The sequence below is a fragment of the Chrysochloris asiatica genome, unplaced genomic scaffold (genome assembly GCF_000296735.1).
Source record: "Chrysochloris asiatica unplaced genomic scaffold, ChrAsi1.0 scaffold00393, whole genome shotgun sequence".
NCBI classification, from domain to species: Eukaryota; Metazoa; Chordata; class Mammalia; order Afrosoricida; family Chrysochloridae; genus Chrysochloris; species Chrysochloris asiatica.
In genome coordinates this window covers 1301390-1326523 of record NW_006408911.1, presented here as the reverse complement: position 1 = coordinate 1326523, position 25134 = coordinate 1301390, and the positions used below count along the sequence as shown (strand labels likewise).

Here is a 25134-nt window from a genome sequence, read left to right as displayed (position 1 = left end):
CTCAAGGTCTGTTTGAACCACAAGGTCGGTGGTTCAAACTCAGGAGCCGCTCCTCAGAAACCATATACAAGGTTGCTACAGGTCGGAACCAGCTCTACAGCACTTAACAAGAATAACAATGTGTGAGGTACTGTGCTGAGATGAGTTTCACCTAAATTTCACAGCAACCTATCAGAGAGAAACCATTATTAACAGATGAGGATTTGTAAACCAGCGAGATTTAAGGTCACACAGCTACTGAGCTGAAGAATCTAGATTCACCCCCAGGTTGGCTTGACTCAAAAGTCTGCCTTCTTCAGAACCTTCCCAGGACACAGCCCTCCAAGTTGGGTGCAGGACCCTGGGGCAAGTGTCTCCCCCTACCGGGGAAGGCCTGGGTGGGGACAGCAGGGAGAAGGGCAGACAGAAGTCCACCTGTTGGAAGCAGATGACTTAGGACTGTACTCTACTCCAGATCTGAAAACCCACGGACAACCTTGGAGGCCTTTCTAAGTGTGACATTCAAAGCTTCTAGCCTGAATTACCAAAACCACTATAACCTGAAGTACCATGTAATTTAGGGCTGTGGATGACAAACATCCAGGGTACATGGAGACTGAGAAAGGGCATGGAAAGAGGGTGTACTAGGCCTGGGGAGTGTGGCTAGAACACGCCCATTAAAACCCGAGCCAGGGTGTGTCTGAGGCGGGCAAGGAGCCCAGGCTGGCCTCAGAGGAACTTTCACAGAGGGGTGGTGAGTCAATAGCTTCGCCCACACCCCGCCCCATCCAAGGAGGTGCAGCTCCTCCGTTTGTTGTAACTTTTGATTTCCAACTCAACCCGAGCCCCTCGGCAGCATCACAACCTCGGTCTGCATGCATCCCTGGATAGTCCTATCCTTTGCTGAAAAGTTCCACCTGGACCCAGAACAGGTTTTCTTACTCTAAGGTCTAATCCAACTCTTAAATTCCGCCAGTCTATGACCCCAAATTTGAACACATGGGGTCTCCATCAGTCGGAAAACCAACTCAAGGCTAACTAACAAGGTCCCAGACCAGAACTGGGAATGAAAGAATATCCTACTGTGGCTAAAAACACCTCCAGGCTTTCCCTTTCCACAAACGCGCAACCCGAAGATGAGTGAGATTTACAAATATGAACAAGGCAGAAGAAGAGACAGTTTACTCAGCGGAAGGCAGAGACCCAAACATGCAGAGTCAGACAGTCGACCAGCGAACTCAAGAGGGTCACACAAACAAAACTGACCAAAGGGGCCTGGGTGATGGGGAGCTTGGGTGTGGCCTGGCTGAGCAGGAGATACTCACATTTGCGGCCATAGTAGGAGGTTTGTCGCCACCGCCTCGTTCTACTCAAATAGGAAATGCGTTGACAACTGAAGTAGAGTAACCTCTCAAGGGACCGGGAGAGGCAAATGTCGGCGTGAGACTCAGAACAAGGTGGGACTTTCTACAAAGTTACCGCCCAAGGAACTCCATTCTTTTGAGCACGCGTACCGCAAAGCCTCCTGGAAAATGCAGTCCGTCGAGAGCCAGGCGTCACAAGCGTTCGCCACAAAGATGCAGCGCACGGTACCTTATTGATGCGCCTAAGCAATTGCGAACCTTTCTGGGAAATGTAGTTCTGTTGCCAAGAGCGGGAGGTGAACCCGAGCGGAGCGCGGCCTGCTGGGAAATGTAGTTCTCAATTGAGGGGCCAGTCTGGTAGGGCACGGAGGCAGGCACGCGGCGGGCAGTCCTGGAGGGGGCTGGTCTCCGCGGGCCTCGGAGCCGCTCGCCCTACCTAAGCAGAGGTCACGGCGTGGAACTGCCACCACTGCTGGCGCTGCAAAGTCTTGAGTACTAGGTTGCCGCCATGGCCTACTGCCGGCAAGAAGGTAGGTAGGACGAACAGGCTGCCATGGAGACCGGCCTACGAGAGCTTGCAGGGGACATACGACTTCAGACATTCCTCTCAGGCCCGGTCGCCCCGCGACACCACGGCAGGCTCCGGCGACCGGAGGCACAGTCCAGTGCAACCTCCTCGAGCCCCTTGGGTTGAGGGGGGGCGCGGTGTTCCGGGCGGCGGAGTTTTGCAGATGAGAAAACCAAGGCTCGGGGAGGAACGGGACTGGGCCAAGGTCATGGAGAGGCTTAAATCCAGGCTTTACAGGAATCAGAATGTGGGAGATTCAGAAATTAGACCTGGAGGGTGTACGAAAACGCTCAGCACGTTTCCAGACCCGTAATTGGGAACTTAGTCATTTTAATGGGTTACGGTCGGTCTCACCACACACCACGTGTTTCCTGATGAGTGCGCCTTCTAACTGTCCTAAAAAGTCTCTTGTTAACCTAACATTGTTAATGTTGGAATCCTGGAATGGCGGTGGATTCTTAACCTCTGGTTCAAGCCCACCAGCCGCTCCTCAGAAACCTGTTCCCAGGGTAGTTGTGAGGCAGAATCAACTAGACGGCACTTAACGATACCACCCCCACTTCGATTTGGATACTACTGAAATATAATGGTTTGTTTTACTATGTAAAATACACTCAGCGATTGTAATCAATCAGCTTCAGTTATTATCCACATTTTACCTAAGAGTAAACTAACGCACAGAAGGGTGAAGGTACTTGGCCTAAGCCACGTGACAGAATGTGGTGGCGATGGGCTACGAGGTGGAGCAGTCCCGGATTGAATGATCAATTCTGGAACTTGGATTGGAAGGCTTCTCCTCTCCCAACACATTTGGGCGCCACCCGTACCTTTCTGCTTCCCTATTAGTTAACCTCAACCCTTGAACACAGAATGTTGGAACATACCTGTGTTCCTCCAGCCAATAGGGTTTCCAAGGAGAGGCTGCTGGTGGATTTGAACTGCTGACCTTGTGATTCGCAGTGCCGTGCTGATGAATGCCGTACATTCAGCAAATAACCACCTCTGTACAAGGAGATGGGAATATAAGAATATAAAACTGCAGAGAGTTGGAACTCACCCAGAATCTTTGCTGATTGTCCTATCCCCCTAAGTGTAACTCATGAACCTGAAACCCAGAAAAAACACTCAACTACCCAAGGTCATAACAGAACTCCTTCCCTGGATCTTAAAGCCATAATACTCACTGATGTTTCTAAAAAACCCATTGCAGTTGAGTTACTTCGGACTCAGCAACCTTAAAGGATAGAGTAGAACTACCCCATCAAGTTTTCAAGGCTGTAATCTTTAAGGAAGTATACTGCCACATTTTCCTGGTGAAGAGCAGGTTCAGAACACTAGACTTGTGGTTAGTAGCTAAGTGCTTTAACCACTGCACTACCAGGGCTCTTCTTACATTGTAAGTGCTCTAAAATAGTCTTGTTTTTCTTATTTTCTGCCTGTCTTCTCCCACTAAGCTGAGAACATGGGACTATCTCCCTAGCATCTAGCACAGGGCTAGATACATAATAGGTGCGCCAATCTTTTATTGAATAAGCCTGTGCTGCCCTTGTTCTGAGCTGATGACTTGGTTGTGCTAATTTACTTTAGGAATCTACCGATCACTAAGCATTCAGGCAGTGGTGGTGGTGGTTATGTGCCATGGAGTCGGTTCCGACTCATAGCGACCCTGTACAAGGTTTCCGAGGCTGTAAATCTTTACGGGAACAGAAAGCCTCATCTTTCTCCCTCAGAACAGCTGGTAGTTTCAAACCATTGACCTTGCGGTTCACAGCAGTAGGCCTTAGCTTTCACGGTATTTCAGTGTGGACTCAACCTTGCTATGGGACGAGGGTTGCTCACCCTTCTTTGTGTCAGCTCCACACTACTCTTTCTTCAGCTTCCTTTCTAGTACTGAGCCTGCTTTCCAATTTACCTCAACAAATAGTTATTGTCCACCTGCTTTGCTCCATCCATCGAGCTGTATTAGTGGTAAAGGTAACATAATCTCTGCCCTCCTGGGATCTGGTGAATGAGGAGGGCATTATATCAACAACCAATGAGTGTGTAAATTCCAGACTGATGAACAAGACCAGTATGCTATGATAGTGCAACAGAATGTTCTGTGGGTTCAAGGAAGGTTTCCTGGGCTTTCAGAGTTTACTCCAAATGCTTTTTTCAAGAAAAGCCTTTCCAACTTTTATGACGATGTATAAGTTAACACTACCACTGTCTAATCACTTTGGCCTTCTAGGTTTTATAACTGTGTTGCTCCTTCTGGAATTTCTTATCCTGTTCTCCTTTCGCTGAAGCTATTGAGTCAGGGACCTTGTCCCAGTTGGGGTCTCCTAGGATGGTAATGATCTCCTTCCCAACGCATGCTTGTATCTTACTCAGCTGGATGACTTACATTCTTACACTCTATTAAAGCTATTTGTTTCATTTATAGAGATGCCATCTTCCTTAATGTTCTCTTCAAATTTTCGAGTACTAAAAGGCTAAAACTGCAAGGTCAGCGGTTCAAATTCACCAGCCGCTCCTCGGAAACGCTATACAGGACCGCTATGAGTTGGAACCGACTTGAGAGTACTTAACTACAACAACAAGGGGCTAGTGGGGCATCTTTCTCTCTGTTCCCCAAACTTGAGCAAGGTATCTGATGCAAATTAGGAGCTCAAGAAATACTTGTTGCTTTGAATTTCCCTGTACTTGATCTACCTAAGTACAGTGGAATTGATCTTTCGAGGAATTTAAATTCTAAACATGAAAATCAAGACATTCTAATTCCCCCCCCCCTTTTTTTTTTTTTTTTTCATTCTCATACAAACTGTACCACTAGGTACACGAGTAGTAGACAAGGGATACTTTCCCTTTATAATGCTTTCCCGTTAATGAAAGAGGATAATGAAACCATTTTGCAACCTCTGTGAATTAATGGAAGGAGATCTGGTAGCACACTAGGTTGAACATTGGTGTACCAACAACAACATCGTCAGTTCAAACTCACAAGCTGTTGCACGGGATACAGATGAAGCTGCGTGCTTCTATACAGATTTACACTCTTGGAAACCATAAGGAACCGTTCTGCTCTATTCTCCTGGGTTGCTATGAGTCAATCTTTTTTATGTAGTGGTTTGGTATTTTGGTTTTTATTAAATAATAGAGGTATGCACTGACCATCAACAACCACTAAAATCTGGGGAGAGCATTCTGAAATGTGCTTTCTGATGGAAGAGCATTCCATTTTTCAAATTGTGAATTGGGTAAAGGTTTACAAAGCAAATCAGTTTTCTGTTCAATAAGTCATACACACTTTGTTTCATCTCATTGGTTGTAATCTGCACAATGTTACATCACTTACTCCACTTCCTGTGTTGCCCTTTTCTGTTCCTCCTTTCCTAACCCTTCTGAACTTTGTTCCTGGGTAAATGCTGCCATTTTTATCTCACGTGGTTGATTAGTCTAAGGAGTGCATACCTCCCTTGTATTACTGTTCCCCTTGTTGTTGTTAAGTGCTGTCAAGTCGGTTCCAGCTCATAGCAACCCTGTATAGGGTTTCCAAGGAGCAGCTGGTGAGTTTGAACTGCCAACCTTGTGGGTCAAACTGACCATACAGTTGAGTGCTTACCCTACAACTCAACAGCATGGTTTCAGTTTGGTCGTTGTTGTTAGGTGCCATCTAGTCAGTACCGACTCACAGCAACCATATGCACAACAGAACGAAACACTGTCCGGTCCGGGGCCAACCTCACTACTGTTTCCACGCTTGAACCTATTGATGCTGCCCCTTTGTCAATCCATCTCATTGGGGGTCTTCCTCTTTTTCTCTGACCCTCCACCTTACCAAACATGATATTCCTCTCCAGGGACTGGTCTCTCCTGACAATATGTCCAGAGTATGAGACATGAAGTTTGGCCATCTTGGCTTCCAAGGAGCACTCTGGCTGCACTTCTTCCAAAACAGATCTGTTGGTTCTTTTGGCAGTCCATGGCACTTTCAATGTTCTCCTCCAACACCGTAACTCAAAAGCATCAATTCTTCTACGGTCTTCCTTATTCACTGTCCAGCTTTCGCATGCATATGAGGTTATCGAAATACCATGACTTGAGTCAGGCGCACCTTAGTCCTCAAGCTGACATCTTTGCTCTTCAATACTTTAAAAAGGTCATGTGCAGCAGATTTGCCTAATGGAATAAGTCATATGATTTCTTGACTGCTGCTTCCATGAGTGTTGATGGTTGATCCAAGAAGAATAAAGTCCTTGACAACTTCAGTCTTTTTCCCGTTGATAAGAATGTTGTTTATTAGTCCAGTGGTGAGGATTTTTGTTTTCTTTACATTGAGATGCAATCCATATTGAAGGCTGTGGTCTTTGATCTTTATCAGTAATTATTTTAAGTCCTTTTTACTTCAGCAAGCAAGGTTATGTTATCTTCATATCACAGGTTGTTAATGAGTCTTCCTCCAATCCAGCTTCTCGAATTATTTGCTCAGCATACAGATTGAATAAGTGTGGTGAAAGAATGCAACAGTATCACACACCTTTCTTAATTTTAAACCATTCAGTGTTCCCATGTTCTGTTCAAACAACTGCTTCTTGGTCCAGGTACAGATTCTTCATGAGCACAATTAAGTGTTCCGCGATACTTAGTGCTTTGCAATGTTGTCAATAGCTTGTCATGATCCACACAATCGAAAGCCTTTGCGTAGTCAATAAAGCACAGGTAAACATCTTTCTGGTATTCTCTGCTTTCTGCTAAGATCCTTTGGACATCAGTAATGATATCCTTCATTCCACATCCTCTTCTGAATCTGGCTTTAACCTCTGGAGGTTCTCTGTCAATGTATGCTTACAGCTTTTTCTGTTTTACCTTTAGTAATACTTTACTCCATGGGATATCAAAGAGTTTGTCTGATGATTTCTTCATTCCATTGAGCCACCTCTTTTAGAATGGGCTTCTATTTGTCCTCATCTGTGTGTGCATCTATACCTATCCACATTCAAAGTTGCCTAGGTTGAAACCGACCTTTCGGTCCAGTGCTGTATCCGACCTGTCTGTTGTGGTGGTTATGTGCCATGGAGTCAGTTCCGACTCATAGCGACCCTGTTTCCAAGGCCTCATCTTTCTCCCGCAGAACTGCTGGTAGTTTCAAACTGCTGACCTTAAGGTTAGCCGTCCAACTCGTAACCACTACACTACCAGAGCTCCTTGATCTATTGTTAGGCTGAAAATTGAGCCATTGGGTGAGTTCGGTTCCAGATCTGAAGGATGACTGGAATAGTTTCAGAGATTCCATCAGTCTCTTCCTGACCAATAATCCTGCTCTTTCTTGTGGTTTTGAGTTCTGTTTCATATTCCTCCCACTCTGTCTAGAACCTTCTAATATCCCCTTCAGAGCAGTTGGTAGTGGTAGCTGGGTGCCATGTAGTTCTTCTGCTCTCCGGGTTGTGGAGAACTGATGTTGACATAGCCTTGCTGCTATTAACTGGTTGACTTTGAGTAACCAATCTGGGCCTTGATTTTCTGCTGAATAAAATGGGGAGGGGGTGATAATACTTTATGGGGTCACTGAGGTTCAAATGAAATCAGGAAAGTCATGTTCTGGCACCAGATCCATCAATACTGGTTCCGTTATTTGATCACTCAGCCTCCCATAGCAGAAAACTCTTCATATAAATGGCATTTGTCTTCTATCAGTTTGTTTCGCTGGAGGACCTGTCTCAGGACCCCTGTGACCTCCCAGCATACCAGGGCTGTGGCTCTAGCCTGACCAAGACTGTGTTTACTTTAAGCACTGGCTTTCTGATGCTTGTCCTTGAAGAGCTTTTGTCCTGACTCTACCTCCTCCAACCTTTCCTCCTTCCCTCCCTCAGTCTGCAGAAATTCATATCATCAGTCGTTCTGTGAAGTGGGCCTACTATCCCCTCCACCACTCATCTCTTGTTGGGAATGAGCACCCCCCAGGACAATAGGGAGAGCCACAGTGCTCCCCCACACCCTTATCCCCACCTCTTCTGGGCACAATAGAGAACCAAGTGGAGTCTTGACTGTGAATACTCTCATACCACCAGGATCCTCAGTGTTTAAGGCAGGTGACTAGATGTTTTCCCAGAAGGTATCTTCTTGGACAGACTAAGTGCCATGTGGTCAGCTGACCAGCCGAGTCTCAACATTACTTGTGCACTTGTTTCAGAAAGGTGCTTGACTTTCTCTGACTTTCTGTTCATTATGAACCCTGTGGTTAAACCCTTTATGTTGTTAAGTGCTGTCAAGTCAGTATCCATTCATAGTGACCCTCATAGAGTTTCTGCTGTCCTTGTGGTTCGAAGTCCAGTGCTGGTCCTACAGTGCCACCCCAGGAATCCTGGGTTAGCCCCTAGGGAGTTGAAATCATGACTCAGTTATCTTCTTTTTTTTTTTTCCCGTCTCCCTACCTCTCACCTTGCGGCCTCCTCTCACCCCACCTGAGAAAGAAACTTGTACAGCGGGAAGCCTCAGCCCTAGTAAATCGTCTTCATCTGTTGCAGATCCCTGTGAGGCCTGGGGGAAGGAAGGATGATGGGATCTAGATGGGGTTGTTCACGGGTTAATGGGGAGACAATGTGAGCAAAGTCCTGTAGGAGTTCTGAGAAGTAACGATTCCTTTTCCAAAAAGAAGAAGAAGAAGGGACCTGCTGTAAGATGGATTGTTGGCAAACTTGAGCACTCCTTTACTGGATTGGTAGTGTGGGGGCAAGTGGTTGGTCAGGAGGTTGTGGGAGGACTGGCTAAGAGTGGGGAGAACAGATGCTGTAAGCCTGGTGATCAGCTAACTGAATGTGGAAGAGCAGATAGGTCCAGGATAATGCTGTCAAGCCTGTCAGGTTGGGTGACTGAGTGGCTGGTGGAGGCCAAGCTCTGGACATTTGGGAAGAGAAGGAAACAGCAGAAATGTAGTGACTCCACTGGGGGCAGCTGGGAGGAGGAGACAGATACTCAAAAGGGGGAGCTAGCCTGTGCTGGTCAACATATTTGGGCTTATCTCCTGAAAGTAGTAGTTGAAAGGAGACAGAGTAAAGCTGGTGTGTATAAAAAGTCCCTTGAGCAATAGGAGGAATACAGAAAGAATCCACCATCTTAGAAGTGAAGGGAGAAGAATGTTGGAAGGAAGCATTTTGTGCCCCAGTGGGAGAATACATGTAGAGGACAGGCACTCAAAAGGAGTAGCTAATAGACCTTCCAGTGTGGTGCTGTGGTTAATGCTCTGGACTACAAGTTCGGTTTGAACCCCAAGATTGGCGGTTCAAGCTCATCACTGTGAGTCAGAACAAGCTCAATAGCACTTAACAACAATAGACCTTCTACCCTGTCAGTTACACAGGGAGAGCAGTTTAATGGGACCCCTAACTTTGAGGCTTCATGGTTGGGGGGGAGCATTCTTCAATTCAGTTTTTTGATCTCTTTGGGTTTAGGGCTGCTTCACTGCTCTTGAGTGAACTATTTCTTCCTCTCTTCTCTAAATGCTAGGGAAAGATCGAATCATCTTTGTGACCAAAGAAGACCATGAAACTCCAAGCAATGCAGAGCTGGTGGCTGATGACCCCAGTGATCCGTATGAGGAGCATGGTAAGTGATATGCGACTCCCAGGGGCCCACAGACACAGACTGGGGAAAACTCAGTGTTCATGATGCTGTCTACAGTTCAGCCTAGCCAAGGATGGCCTTTGAGGAATCAAGCTTAGTCTGGATGGCCATCTCTCAGAGGTGGGGGATAGTGTTTTCCAGCCTCGTTCTGATTCATTGCCCTGGCAAATAATGCCAGAGCACCAGCGTCTCTACTCACTGCTGTGCTTCTGCCCTTTTCTCTTGCAAACTTTTATGCTGATCTCAGCACATCTAATGTTGTTGTTGTTAGGTGCCATCGAGTCAATTCTGACTCACAGCAACTCTATGCACAACAGAACAAAACACTGCCGGTCCTGGGCCAACCTCACAATTGTTGCCACACTTGAGCCCATTGATGCTGACACTTGGCCAGTCCATCTCACTGGGGGTCTTCCTCTTTTTCTCTGACCCTTCACCTTACCAAACATGGTATCCATCTCCAGCGATTGGTCCCTCCTGACAATATGTCCGAAGTGTGAGAAGACGAAGTTTGGCCATCTTGGCCTCCAAAGAGCACTCTGGCTGCACTTCTTCTAACACAGATCTATTGGTTCTTTTGGCATCCCGTGGCACTTTCAATATTCTTCTCCAAAACCACAACTCAAAAGCATCAATTCTTCTATGATCTTCCTTATTCACTGTCCAGCTTTCACATGCATATGAGGTTATTGAAAATACCATGGCTTGAGTCATGCGCATCTTCGTCCTCAAGCTGACATCTTTGCTCTTCAAGAATTTAAAAAGGTCTTGTGCAGCAGATTTGCCTAATTTGCCTAATATGTCATTTGATTTCTTGACTGCTGCTTCCATGAGTGTTGATGGTTGATCCAAGAAGAATGAAGTCCTTAACAATGTCAATCTATTCTCCATTCGTTAAGAATGTTGTTTATTGGTCCAGTGGTGAGGATTTTTGTTTCTTTACATTGAGATGTAATCCATACTGAAGGCTGTGGTCTTTCATCTTCATCAGTAAATATTTTAAGTCCTCTTCACTTTCAGCAAGCAAGGTTGTATCAACTGCATATCCCAGGTTGTTAATGAGTCTTCCTCTAATCCCGATGCCACATTTTTCTTCATAGAACCCAGCTTCTCGGATTATTTGCTCAGCATACAGGTTGAATAAGTATGGTGAAAGAATGCAACCTTATCGTACACCTTTCTTAATTTTAAATCATTCAGTGTTCCCATGTTTTGTTCAAACAACTGCCTCTTGGTCCAGGTACAGATTCCTCATGATCACAATTAAGTTTTTCCGGAATACTCATACTTTACCATGTTGTCCATAGCTTGTCATGGGCTACACAATTGAAAGCCTTTGTGTAGTCAATAAAGCACAGGTAAACATCTTTCTGATATTCTCTGCTTTCAGCCAAGATCCATCAGACATCAGCAATGATATATCCCTTCTTCCATGTCCTCTTCCAAATTCAGCTTGAACCTCTGGAAGTTCTCTGTCAATGCATGCTTGCAGCCATTTCTGTATTACCTTTACCTTTAGTAAAACTTTACTCATATGAGATATCAAAGATTTGTCCAATGATTTCTGTATTCCGTTGGGTCACCTTTCTTTGGAATGGGCACAAATATGGATCTCTTCCAATCAGTCAACCAAATAGTTGTTTTCCAAATTTCTTGGTATAGATGAGTGTGTGCCTCCAGTACTGCCTCACTTTCTTGAAAGATACCAATTTTTATTCCATCAATTCCTGGTACCTTGTTCTTTGCCAGTTCCTTCAATGCACTTTGGACTTCTGCCTTCAGTATCATTGGCTCTTGACCGTATGCTACCTCTTGAAATGGTTGAACATCAACCATTTCCTTTAGTACAAGTGACTCTGTATACCTTCCATCTTCTATTGATGCTTTCTGCATCATTCAGTTATTTGCCCAGAGAATCCTTCAGTAATATGAAAGTTGAGGCTTGAATTTTTTCTTCAGCTATCTCAACTTGAGAAATGCTGAGCGTGTTCTTCCTTTTTGGTTGTCTGACTCCAGATCTTTGCACATTTCATTGTAATATTTGACTTTGTCTTCTCGAGCTGACCATTGAAATTTTCTGTTCAGTTCTTGTATCTTCTTATTTCTTTAGCATTTCTAAATGCTTTAGCATTTCTACTCAGGAGAGCATGTTTCAGTGTCTCTTCTGACATTCAGTTTGATCTTTTCCTTCTTTCTTGACTTCTTAATGACTTTTTGCTTTCTTCATGTATGAAGTTTTTTGCAGGATTTTTTTTTTTTTTGGTAACCTTTTATTGTGAATTGGGTGAAGGTTTACAGAGCAGATCAGTTTTTCATTGAACAGTTAATACACATTTTGTTTCATTGCATTCACTTAACCCTACTTCCTCCTTATATCTCCTGTTTCCATTCCTCCTCCTTTTCTAATACTTCTGAATTTTGCCCCCAGATAAATGCTGCCCTTTGGATCTCAAATGATTGAGTATTCTAAGGTGTGTAGATCCCCCTATAGACCTGTCTACTTTTTGGCTAAATATGAGCCATGGGGGTGAGGTCAGTTCCAGACATGAAGGGTGACTAAGCACCATAGCCTATGGAGTTCCACCAGTTTTTATCTAACCAGTAAGCCTAGACTTTTTTATGATTTTGAGTTTCATTTGACATTTTCACCCCTCTATCCAGGATCCCTTTCTAAGCAATTGGTAGCTGTAGTCAGACACCATCTAGTTCTTCTGGTCTCAGAGTCATGGAGAGTGATGTTTGTGTGGTTCATCCATCCATTGGATTCATTGTTTCCCTGTGCCTTCCATTTTCCTCACTCTTCTTTCTTCTGGACCTTAGATGGCTGCTTCTGAACTTTTAAGGCCATAGTTGGTACTCACCAAAGTAGGATGTAAACATTGCCTTTGTGGACTGTGTTTGCCAGTTGACATTGGTGTCCCCTCCCCTGAGACTATGATCCTGAGCCCCTGGGCCCAGCAACTTGTTCCCTCAAATGCTTGGTTAGTTCTAAGATTTTTCATAACTTCTCAATGATTAACTTTTGGGGGAGGCTATCAGTGGATTCTAATAGTTACATGTGATAGGAATTCTCCTGCTCAGCCATGCTTCCAGACAGAATTCAGTTCACATTTATGGCCCATGTTAGCATGAGATGCCTCAACCAGTACCTTGCACGAAAAGTTCACTCAAGGCTCCTTGGGGGCCTGCTGAACAAATCAGGGCTTGGTTTATTTGTTTCATGTCACATTTTTAACAATGTGAATGTGGAGGCAAGTTGAGCGTGATGGCTTGAGCCTTGACAGCAGCGGCGGCAGCGCCTCCTCCTCCTCACCCCAGCTCAGGCAGTGATCAGAGTGGCCATGGCCCCCAATGAGACATTCCGCGGCTTAATGCCTGACTTTGGCATCCATGTGGCTGGCGCAGAGGTTGTGGATGCTGTGGAGTCTGCTCACCCGCTCCCTGTACTTGAACGTGATGAGCAGTTTAGGTGGGTTGGCGGCGGCCACAGGGGACAGGAAGGAGGACAACAGAGAGAAATTATGTGAATCATTCCAGAAAATGTGAGGTCCTCTGAAGGCTAGCTTATTAAAAGTGCCATTAAACAACAACATTGGGAAGTCAAGCTGGCTGTGTATCCGGTTATACCATTTATTTATATCATCTGTTTCTGTCTAGAACATCTATCAATGAGTTGCTAGAAAGAGGATCAATGGTTGTATTTTCACTAGATAAATTTCAGCGACTGCTTAAAATTATTCCAGACTGGAAAACCCATAGACTTCTTGATTTATTTAGGTGCTGGTGATGGAGAAGTCAAAAAAATCATGAACCCTTCACATAATTTACAATTATGTGAAGTTTTATGCCACTGAAGTTATCTGAAACTATGATATGGCAGCTTCAGGAAAAGAAATACAGAGTGCATGGTATAAATGAATGGCAGAATACAGAGTTCCAGTATGAAGTCATTAGCTGCTTAAATTTTCTGGACACCTGTGGTCAACCCTTAGCCTTGTTAAAAGATAATAGAAGTGTCTTGGAGTGAACTAGAGGCAGGCTCATACCTGCCCTGATGCTGCCTTTTCATCCCTATGTGGAAAATAAAGGTGGCAAGTGGGAGAAACCATCAGAATTTTTTTAACTCAGTGACAAAATTAGGAAGAACAAGTGAATAGTCTGCCGGAAGTTTTCAGAAAACCTGGCTTTGTTATTGAAACTTTCACCAAACTGCTGTACCTCTGTGAAGGTGACATGTACAATGGCTACTATGTTCTGGATGACATGGTCTTTGTTCTCAAGCTACTATAAACACATGTAGTGCGAAGTTTTCAGAGTCCACCCCAAGAATGCACCCTCTTGAAGTGTGTCAGTGTTTGCAATTAGGTGAAGGGGTGGGCCTTTCATGACTGTTACTCAAGTATCTATGGTGTAGGAGTTTAAAAAGTCAAAATACTAATTATTTCCTCGTAGTGTATTAAAGGAATGTTGCTTTAAAAAAAAAACTAAAAGCCAACTCTTGGAGGATTTTTATCAGCTCATTACTCAGTAACGCAAGTCACACTCCAATTATGATGGAAGGTATTTTTTGTACTTAATTGCAGTGGGGACTCATTCCCAAACAAAGCAATAGTCGTGACTTCACATGGAATTAACACATGAATTTATTGTCAATAAAATGAAGACTGGCAATGAAGCTGTCCATTCGATTTCAAATATTGGTTATGAGGTATTGCCATTCATATTCTTCCATGTTTAGAAACTCTGTCTTTGTCATTATCCAAGAAAAATGTTTTGAATCATTCTAATAAACTTTTTTGGGATGACTTTGACATCATGTTTGGGTTAATAAAATGCTCCTCTAGCATTTTCAGTTGCCTTGGCTGCAGCAATTGCTATTGGCTTCAGCAGTGCCCAAATAGTAGCAGATGACTTGAATGCTGGGATGAGGTGGTTATTTTTTCTGACCTCCCAATAGATCCCCAGAGAGACCTCATCAAGCCTGATGAAGTGTAGGGAAGACAGCTGCAGACTGGGAGTCACTGGAAAGTGTGATGAACGCAGGCAGTCTGGACACCCCTTTTTTAGAACAACCCCATTCAGATCTAATACTTCACGTCCCGCCCCACACTCCCATTCCATGTTGTTTTGGGTTCTGACTTTGTTAGCACTTATGTCCGTTATACTCAAAACTTTCTTTTTCTGGACAATCTCAAGTTCTAACAATTAAAACATTCAGTTGTGTCTGTCAACAAAATGCAACCTGCTGTTGTTGTTCTTAAAGTGCCATTGAGTCGGTTCCAACTCATAGTGACCCCATCTAGGGTTTCTGAGGAGCAGCTGGTGGGTTTAAGGTGCCGACCTTATGGTTTGCAGTCCAGTACTTGATCCTACAGTGCCACACTGCAAATCTGAAATGCAACCTGAAAAAAGTGTTTTAATTCAATTTATTTCATTACACTTGTATACCTCTTTTCTTAGAACTTGGCTTTTTCCAAAATGTTTAACTGAGTTTACTATTTGCCAAGTATACACTTTGATGAAGACCATGTCAGACTCACGCATTCTAAGGTTCCATGAGCGCCTCCAATCTTACATCCAGCAATGCTGCAGTGTGAGGACCTCATTAACAAGACCATTAGCTCTTATGGATAGTCTAAAGAGTAGAGCACTTAACTCAGAATCTGAAATGATTTGAGATTGTGGTTGTTAACAACGTTATTCTCAAAACAATTTCTTTTTTCATCCAGGTGTTTCATTAATTAGTCTCATTTATCTGCTCCTGGAAATCATCAAATGAACAAATTTGAAGCAGCACCTGGGTGTAAGGAGACAAAAAGCTGTCAGAAGAATGACTTAATTGTTCATTAAGAACAGCATTCCCACATCCTCACACCAGTGTCTTCTACTGTTACTGTGTAGTCATAAGAAGAGCTGGGTTAATATGATTTGTGCAAAATAGTTATGGTGTGTTCTCTGGTAGCATAGTGTGTAAAAATTGGGCTGCTAACCTCAGGGTCAGCAGTTTGAAACTACCAGCTGTTCTGTAGGAGAAAGATGAGGCTTTCTGCTCCCGTAAAGATTTACAGCCTCGGAAACCCTGTGCAGGGTCGCTGTGAGTCGGAAACGACTGCGTGGCACATAGCAACAACAATATTTGTTTGTTTTTTTCAGGAATTCACATAAGTGGAGCACAAATACATAGCACCCTAGATTGTAAAAATTGTTAAGTGCTGTGGAGTCGGTTCTGACTCATAGCGACCCCATATAGGGTTTCTGAGGAGCAGCTGGTGAGCTTGAACTGCTGACTTTGCAGTTCAAACCAACCTTGCAGTCCTGCTCATTGTAAAAACAGAAAAACTAAACAAGGAAGCTTAATATACAGTTGAATTTTGCTTCTTTATAAAGTCGTAACCAGAGGTTGCATTTAGAGTATTAACTATGAGTGATAGATGTTCAAAGAGGCAGATTGCCCCAAAGTGTTTTTAAACTTTCAAATTGAGATTTGATTTCATCATCTGTGTAAGAAAAACAAAGCCACTTGTACTTTACCCATAAAAAAAAGCAGAGAAAGCTTATCCATTGATGAATTTCAGAAATAAGAATGGTTTCTCAAGAAAATGTGAGGTTCTCTGAAAGCCATTTTATGTTGAAAATCAAATAAGCAAAACCACTCACCTTACATTTCTGGTCTTGAAAGTCTTGATATGTCACTATTCCAGTAGATGGCAGTGTTACATACTGAGTGTCAATGGCTTTTTCTCCCTCAATGGAATCATGTTTAATTTTTTTCCAAAGTTCAATAAAGCTGCCTTCTTGCCTGCAAAAAAAAAAAAAAAAGGTGAACGTGCCTGCCTTTAAACTGGGCATTCCCCTCTACTCCCATTATTCTTTATTGTCGGTTTTCTCTGCTATTTGCTTCCGGCACTTATGCTATTTCTGCTCAGACCTACCAAAAAAAAAAAAAAAGTATTTACCTTTGCAACCCTCTGTAGAGAATAACTGTATAAAGACACATAGCCAACACAAAGAATCCCGGGTAGCCAGGGAGCTCTGGTACTCTGAGCTCTCAATTGCAAAATTACTGAATGGCTTATATGGGCTGCCAATGAATGCCAGCTGCCTGCACCCCAGCACCAAACAATGCTTCCGAAAACTAAGCGTGCAAAGACACAAAATGGCAGAATTAATTTTCATAGATTCAAAAGACCAGAGGTGCCTTAATGACGGTCACTTGGTCTCATCAGGTAAGCAGGGTCAAGGAGAAGGTGGAAACCGGCTAAAGGAGTTAGTGGTAGGCCTAGAATGCAGGCCCTTGACTATATGTTTGAAGACATAACAGCTTTCCAGGACAGACTTGCTTTCATATGCTGAAGCGCGGCCATCTATCTTCTTAAAATGCAGATTGACATCACAGATGCTTTCTGTGAGAAGCTATATTCTCTTGAGGAAGAGCAAACCAACACTACTGATGTTCTGAATAAGATCAGTGAAAAACAGGGGCGAATGCTGCTGGTGCGTCAAACACTGAGTGCTGAAACAGAAAGAAAGAAATGAACCACACCTGGGTTATAATGTCAGTATTATAATCTGTTACCTCTTTTGGAGGTAGTTGTGTGTGTTTGTTAGCTGATTTGAACCTCCAGGGGCTAGCATTTGTGTGTGTTTCCAGAACTGAGATCCCCTGAGTAATAGGGTAAGGTAATGGGATTTGGGAGGAAGAACACAGATTCTTGAAGGTCCTACTGGCCACGTCTCCAGTCCCGACTTGGATCCATGGAGTCACAGAAACCTCATGTGTAAACTGGGGTTAGAAGTATCTACTGTAGAAGATGCCAAAGGGCTTTCTAAGGAAAGCTGTGAAGCTAATATAGGAGAACTTTGCAAGTGTCAGAGGTGCTACTGATGAACTGCCTGCTCAGGGAGCAGTACCAATCGGTACCTCCATTGTCATTTTCATTTTACAAATACAGAACTGCGTGTGAGATGGAAATGAAAGGTAGGGATCAGTCTAGGACCTTGGACATCAGCACAGCATGTGTGCTTCCACTGGAGGTTTAGGGTTTGCAGACTTAGGTAAGAAACTGCTTCTTGAATCATATTTTTAGGTCAGCGATTATAAAGCTGAAAGTGAAACTATGGTCTTGCAAAGTATTTTGGAAAACCAAGAAATTCTCTTTAGACATGAACTTAAGAAATGGTGGGAAATTCAAAAGGAGGCCTGTATGATATTGAAAATGAGAATCCATCGGTAACCTCACCTCACCCCTTGTCCTCTCTACCCCTAACACAGTCCAACAGTTCAGATAAAAGAATGGAATCCTACTATCCTGGTCTGCCACTAGCCTTTTCATTGTATCTTCCTTTTCCTTTTTACTAGACACAGACTGCTGAACTTCTGAGAGCAGCCTCAGAGCAGGAAGGGATTGAGGGTCCAGAGCACTCCTAGGTGGTTTTATCTGGATCATTTGCATGAGAATTGGGCCAGGGATTAGAAGAAAGTCTGTATCTCAACTCTTTAAAGTGTTTGGGTTTTCAGAAAGCTTTTTCCTGGCCATTCAAGTAATTGCTTATTTGGATTAAATATTTTCCAATGTTTAGTTCTCGGGGCATAGTCTAACAGCTCTAGGAAATGGCTGAGAATGGTTCAGTGTTGCTCCTGGGGAAAGATGTTGGCGGTGAACCAGGAGATGCTGGGTGTGGCAGGCATCTGAACCTGATCTCCATCAAGAAGCAAGTTCATAGGTGAGTGCCTGCCAGGTGACTGTAATAGGTGAGGATGAGACTTGGTTTTACTTTTCTTTATCTTCCAGGACTGATATTGCCAAATGGAGACATTAACTGGAACTGCCCGTGCCTTGGAGGAATGGCCAGTGGCCCCTGTGGGGAGCAGTTCAAGTCAGCCTTTTCTTGTTTTCACTACAGCACAGAGGATGTCAAGGGGTCAGACTGTGTAAACCAGTTCCGAGCCATGCAGGAATGCATGCAGAAATACCCAGACCTCTATCCCCAGGATGATGATGATGATGACAATGAGGAAGATAAGAAGAAGCCAGAAGGTTTAGAGAAAGCAGCTCCAACTGAGGCTACTGCAACCCAAATGGAGAAGGGCTCAAGCTAATGAGGCCACAAGAACACTGGGTGCCTGTCCTTCCACGTCAGATAGATCGGGGGACCTTTTATGAAATGCCTCATGGTCACTCGCAGAGAAAGTGTCTTTCCGTCTTTTGTTCTGTGCACTGTAATATACAAAATAACTTATTTTGAGGATCAGTGGTCTGGGCCCCTTAACAGATAAACTGAAAAAGAACAAGGTGTGTCCCCATTGAAACCTCTTGGTGAATACAGATGCCACTTTTGAATTCTCTTTTCTCAGATTGCCCTCAAATTTTGCCACTTTGAAATAATGTGCTGAATATTCTCAGCAATCAGAAATCCAGGAGTGTTTCCTGTAAGTGGGCTGATTTATTCTAATCCATTATGTCCCTTCATCTTCCTTTAAAAATGCTGGCATGGGGCCATTCCAAATATAAGAGACTAGATAATCAGACACTTCTCAAAAATCACCTCGGTCTTGAGTATATGAGATGATACTATGAGGTTGTTGTGTAACTTCATTCCTGATCCATTTTGGTTTTCACATTTGCATTGAGCTGCAGGTTTTCTACTTTTGGAATATGGAGGTTTAGACTCTCCAATTTACAATCCCTCTATAAATGAAGGGAAAGGTTGACCGTTCCTGTTTCTGTTTTTCCCCAAAAGCCCTGGTTTGGGGTCTCTGTTAACACTTGTTCTGTTTCAGCCAGAGTAGGTACCATGTTCTTAAGTGTGGGGACCTAATTGTCACCAGAGTAACAGCCCAAAGGGGGAATGATTTGAATTATAAAGGGGGGAAAAGAAAAAGATTTCTGCCTAACTTTGAATGTGTTCTTTGTTTTTCCTAAAGATGTTTTTGATGTAAGAAAATGTAAATTAAAAAAATTTTTATTCTTTTTCTTCTTTAAAGATATTGGTAAACCAATTTGAGTTTGTTAAAATTTTATATGTTGAGTTTAAATCATGCTTTTATTTCTTGTGAGTCAGATGCCTCTAGATGGACACTGCAGTTAATTCCTGTGGTTAGGAAGATGGGGAACTGCAGCCCGTACAGGTTAAGGAACCTAGACCAAAGTGAGTGCTAGGCAATTTTGAGGCAGTGGTGTGGTAATGCCTCTTCCCCCCAGGGAGATCAGTTATCTATTGCAGAAGGACTGCCCAAAGAACAAACAGATCTGTGTTGGAAGAAATACTGTCACAATGCTCCTTAGAAGCCAAGATGGCCAGACTTTGTCTCATACTTCAGACATTATCAGGAGGGACTAGTCCCTGGAGAAGGACATCATGCTTGGTAATGTAGCAGGACCGCAAAAAAGGGAGATCCCCAATGAGATGTATTAACCCAGTAGCAGTAACAATGGGCTCAAGCCCAGCAACATTTGGATCAATCATTTGATCCCTTATTATTGGACTGAGGCCTCAAATCGTCATTGCCTTTTGCACTAGACCTTCTTCAGTTCCCTGCCACAGGGCCTCTTTTTAGAGTGCTCAGAACATGACAGGTGGCTTCCATCAGAACAGCCAAGAGCGTAAGAGAGGATGAGCAAGATAGATGCCAGAATCTTCTTGGAACCTAATCTTGCAAATTACATCATTTTGATACTTAACAACAATGTGCCTCATATTCTACTTGTCAGAGGCCAATTGCTGGATGCAGGGAGGAACACCAGAGCACAAATAACCAAGAGGATGCCTACTACACCAGAGAATGAGCTAACCTTCCGTTACGGCTCAAAGCACAGTTCATACTCCTCAGTCCCTCTTGAGGAATATTATATACAGGGTCCCTATCTTGGTGTAAAAGGAGCTCTGGTAGCGTAGTGGTTACAAATCGGACTGTGAACCACAAGGTCAGCAGTTTGAAACTACCAGCTGTTTTGGGGGAGAAAGATGAGGCTTTCTGCTCCCATAAAGATTTACAGCCTCGGAAACCCTGTACAGGGTTGCTATGCGCTGGAATCGACTCCACAGCACATAACAACAACAACATCCTGGTGTGGTGCTGGGGGATAAAGCCCTGGACCACAAGATCAGTTAGAACCACAAGATTGGTTTGATGGCACTTAACAACAGTAACCCAGAACTAACTTGGTTTATTAAGTGCCATCAAGTCAGTTCTGACTTAGCAACCCTGTATAGGGGTTTCCAAAGAGCAGCTGGTGAATTTGAACTGCTACCGACCTTGTGGTCCAGAGCTTTATCCCACAGCACCGCACCAGGACAGACCCTGGAGAGTGACTGGTGAGTTAGTTGTTAAATGCCGTCAAGTAAGTTCCAACTCATAGCAACCCTGTATAGGGTTTCCAAGGGGGTCGGTGAATTTAAACTGACGACCTTGCGGTCTAGTGCTTTATCCTACAGCACCACACCAGAACTCCAGAGTGTATGCATATTTCAAAAAGTTTGTGGAAGGAGTTCTGGTAAGATGGTGGACTAGCAAAGATACTACACAGACCCAGACCCTCTACAACAAAGGTTGTTATGTGCTGTGGAGTTGATTCCGACTCAGCGACCCCTGTACAGGGTTTCTGAGGCTGTAAATCTTTATGGGAACAGAAAGCCGCCTCTTTCTCCCGCGGAACAGCTGGTAGTTTCAAACTTCTGACCGTGAAATTAGCGGCCCGATTTGTAACCATTATGCTACCAGAGCTCCTTTTAACAAAGTACAAGAGACCAAATGAAACAGACATGATAATCAGGGAGACCTAAACTTTAGCGGAAAGATTAGGTAAGTGGGTTGAATACTTACTTAAGGGAGGAGAGGCTGAGCAAGGGTGGCAAAAGAAGGAGACTGGTGAGTGGTGTGCTGGCCAGATGTGGCACAGCCATCTTGAACTTTGGCAAGCAGGTTAGGACACAGACCACAACCTGGCGGCACAAATACACCAAATACTGGTGGAAAGCAAGGTGTGATTCCTTGTTTCACACTCATCCACTCCCAGCATAGACCCAGAGTTTGGGGCTATGTGGTTGTGAGTTGTATCAGCGGGAGGTGGGTGCTGGCTGTGCAGTCTTAGTGCTAGAATTCAGGTTGATGACTCCTTGACCTACAGAAACCCATAGAGGTAGTATTAATCTCACAGAAACCCTTACGGCCAGCCACCCTGCCCCAGCTGCCCTCTGGTCCTGACAGACACTGAAACCAACAACATTAAGGGCCTCCACTTACCGCTACCAGATTAGATGACCTGAACACAGACAACACCTAGGCCCAGACAACTCCACCTAGGTCTGTCACATCCCTCCCCCATCTACTTTGTGAACTTGAATGGCAGGAGCCCCCCAGAGTTTTCTGTTTTCTAGGTCCAACACTGGTGCTCCTTCCCTCCCCCTTTAATTGTTTCATTGTTTTTGTCTACTCTTTCTTACACTTTTCCTCTCTTTTCTGTGAGTAAAATATCCTTTCTCTCTGCTTTCATTTTTACTTCTGCTTCTGATTTTCCCCCTCTTTTTTTTCCTTTTGATCTTTCTTTACATCTCTTTTTTTACCTTCTCCATGTTTTTTTTGTTTTTTTTTTAGGTTTTGCCATTTATTTTCTCTCAAGTTTCTCTTCTGTAGCTCCATTTTCCTGTCTTATTTTTCTCTTTATTCTTATTGCTGCCTTTTTATTCCCTTTATTTTCTGTTTTCACTGCTGTTTGCTAGCTTGTTCAGTTTTTATGTGTGTATGTGTTTTTTCCTCTTGCCCCACCTAACAGGAGATAGCAACCATGTCCGTACAGCCCAGCCACAACTGTACCCACTGGGTACAACATCAACGCCTATACCACCTGATCAACAATCGCCAACACCAGCCAAACCACACTAAACTGAGCTGCACACATGCCGAATGGAGAAGAGTGTACATGCTTACATTCTTTAGCTGCACCCACCAGGAGACTGGTACAACATACAATCATCAATTAAATACAAAAACACCAAAATGTCCTGTAGGTAACGGACAAATGTAGTTCACATGAAGTGAGAGAAACAAATGACCAAGATGCAGAGCCAGAAAACGTTTCTGAGAAAAGAAAAGGTAATGGAACTCCCTGAGAAAGAATTCCAAAGACTGATACTTAGGTACTTTGAACAGATTGGCAGAAAACAAGGACAGAAAAACTCAGGAAAACACAACAAAAACAAACAGACAAAATAAATGCAAATAGTGAAATAATACAAAACCGGCAAATAGAGTTTCAAAAGTTTAATATGAAGAGTTGAGATATGGACAATGCATTGAAAGGGCAAAGGAGGAGACTGAATCAATGGAAACCAGGAAAAACAAATCGAAGAGCTTTGCATTCATCTCAAAAAAATTTTCAAGTCCAATCTTGATATGCAATGCTGTCTGAATAATATCCATATGCTTCAAAGGAAGGCCAGTTAATACCACTATTCAAACGCATGCACCAACCACTAAAGCCAGTGATGATGATATTGAAGTATTCTACCAACTTTTCAATCTGAAATTGATCAAATAGGCAATCAAGTTGCATTAATATTACTGTGATTGGAATGTAAAGGTTGGGAAAAAAAGAAAAAGGATCAGTCATTGGGTAATTTGGCCTTGGTGATAGAAATGATGCAGGAGACCACATGATAGAATTTTGCAAGACCAATGACTTGCTCATTGCAAAGACCTTTTTAAAAACAACATAAAAGGTGACTACACACAAGTGTAGTGGTTACAAATCGGGCTGCGAACCTCAGGGTCAGCAGTTTGAAACTACTAGCTGTTCCATGGGAGAAAGATGAGGCTTTCTGCTCCCATAAAGATTTACAGCCTTGGAAACCCTGTACAGGGTCACTATGAGTCGAAACTGACTCCATGGCACATTACAACAATACCATACACAAGTACCTCACAACAGAAGGAATACACAGGAATCCAATTGACTACATCTGTGTGGAAAGATAGTGGAAAAATTTAATATCACCAGTCAAAACAAGACCGAGACAAACTGGAACAGACCTTCAATTGCTCATATGCAAGTTTAGGCTGAAGCTGATAAAAAGTAAAGAAAGTCCATGAGAGCATTGAACATATCCTACCTGAATTTAGAGAACACCTCAGGACCTTGAACATATCCCACCTGTATTTAGAAATCATCTGAAGAACAGATTTAAAGTATTAGACACTAATGACCAAAGACCAGAAGAGCTGTGGGATGACATCAAGAACATCATAAAAAGCAAAAAGTCATTAAAAAGGCAATAAAGAAAGGAAAGATGAATATGGATGTCAGAAGACACTCAAACTTGCTCTCTAGGGTAGAGATGCTAAAGCGAATGGAAGAAATGAGGTAGAAGAGCTGAACAGAAGATTTCAAAGGGAAGCTCAAGATGACACCAATATTATAATGAGATGTGCAAAGACCTGGAGTCAGAAAACCAAAAGGAAAGAATATGCTCAGCATTTATCAAGTTGAAAGAACTGAAGAAAAAAATTCAAACCTTGAAATAGTGCAGGAATGATTCTATGGGCAAAATATTGAATGATGAAGAAAGTGTCAGAAGAGGATGGAAGGAATACAGAGAACCATTACTGAACACATATGGTTGATTTTCAGCCATTTCAAGAGGTAGCATATGATCAAGAACCAATGGCACTGAAGAAAGTAATCCAAGTTGCACTGAAGGCATTGTGGAAAACTAGACTTCAGGAATTGACAGAATACAAATTGAAAGCTTTCAACAAACTGATACAGCACTGGGGCATTCATTCATCTATGCCAAGAAATTTACAAGACAGCTACCTGGCCAACAGATTGGAAGAGATCCATATTTGTGCCAATTTCAAAGAAAGGTGATGAATCAGAATGTGGGAATCACTGAGCAATATAATTGATATTACATGCAAGTAAAATTTTGCTGAAGGCAATTAAAAAATGGTTGCACTGACAGAGAACTACCAAAAATTCAAGCCAGATTTAGAAAAGAATGGGAACTATGGATATCACTGCTGACATCAAATGGATCTTGACTAAAAGCAAAGAATATCAGAAAGATGTTTACTTGTGCTTTATTGCATATGCAAATGCTCTCAACTGTATGGCTCCTGATAAACTGTGGATAACCCTGTGAAGAATGGGTATTCTAAAACACCCAATTGTGCTCATGAGGAGCCTATATATAGACCAAGAGGCAGTTGTTAGAACAAGACTTGGGGATACCGGAATGGTTTAAAAAAGCCCTCGGGCATTGCTTGTGGCATCTGGGGAATAGCAACTTGTCCATTGCCTGGATAGCCCTGTAAATCAAGCCAGCACTTTTGGGCTCCCCTGGCCTTTTAACACCTTACAGAGATGTTTCACTTCATCAGTTCACACCTTAACCAGGCTCCTAGAAGGACTTCGATCAAGCAGGGCTATGAAGCACTGACCTCCCTTGTGGCCCAACATCCCAGCCATTGCCTTGACACTTGACCCTGGGAGAACATCACCGCCTATTACTGGGACCTTCCCACAGGCTCCGGCATGCAAACAAAGAAAACCCTCTGTCTTGGAGAGCCACGGGAGCTGTGGGGCCCCGAAAAGCTATTTCACATACAGTGAATAAATAACA

The 25134-nt window shown here is 43.4% G+C and overlaps 1 protein-coding gene and 1 pseudogene across 1 annotated transcript; both read left to right on the top strand.

Moving 5' to 3' along the window:
* The first annotated feature begins 1851 nt into the window (after positions 1 to 1851).
* On the top strand, positions 1852 to 18613 carry CHCHD4 (coiled-coil-helix-coiled-coil-helix domain containing 4). The gene is made up of 3 exons (XM_006876592.1): positions 1852 to 1873; positions 9397 to 9495; positions 18306 to 18613. The coding sequence occupies exons 1-3, from the start codon at positions 1852 to 1854 to the stop codon at positions 18611 to 18613; spliced, it is 429 nt and encodes a 142-aa protein (XP_006876654.1).
* On the top strand, positions 12892 to 13803 carry LOC102840191 (annotated as a pseudogene).
* Positions 18614 to 25134: the final 6521 nt, after the last annotated feature.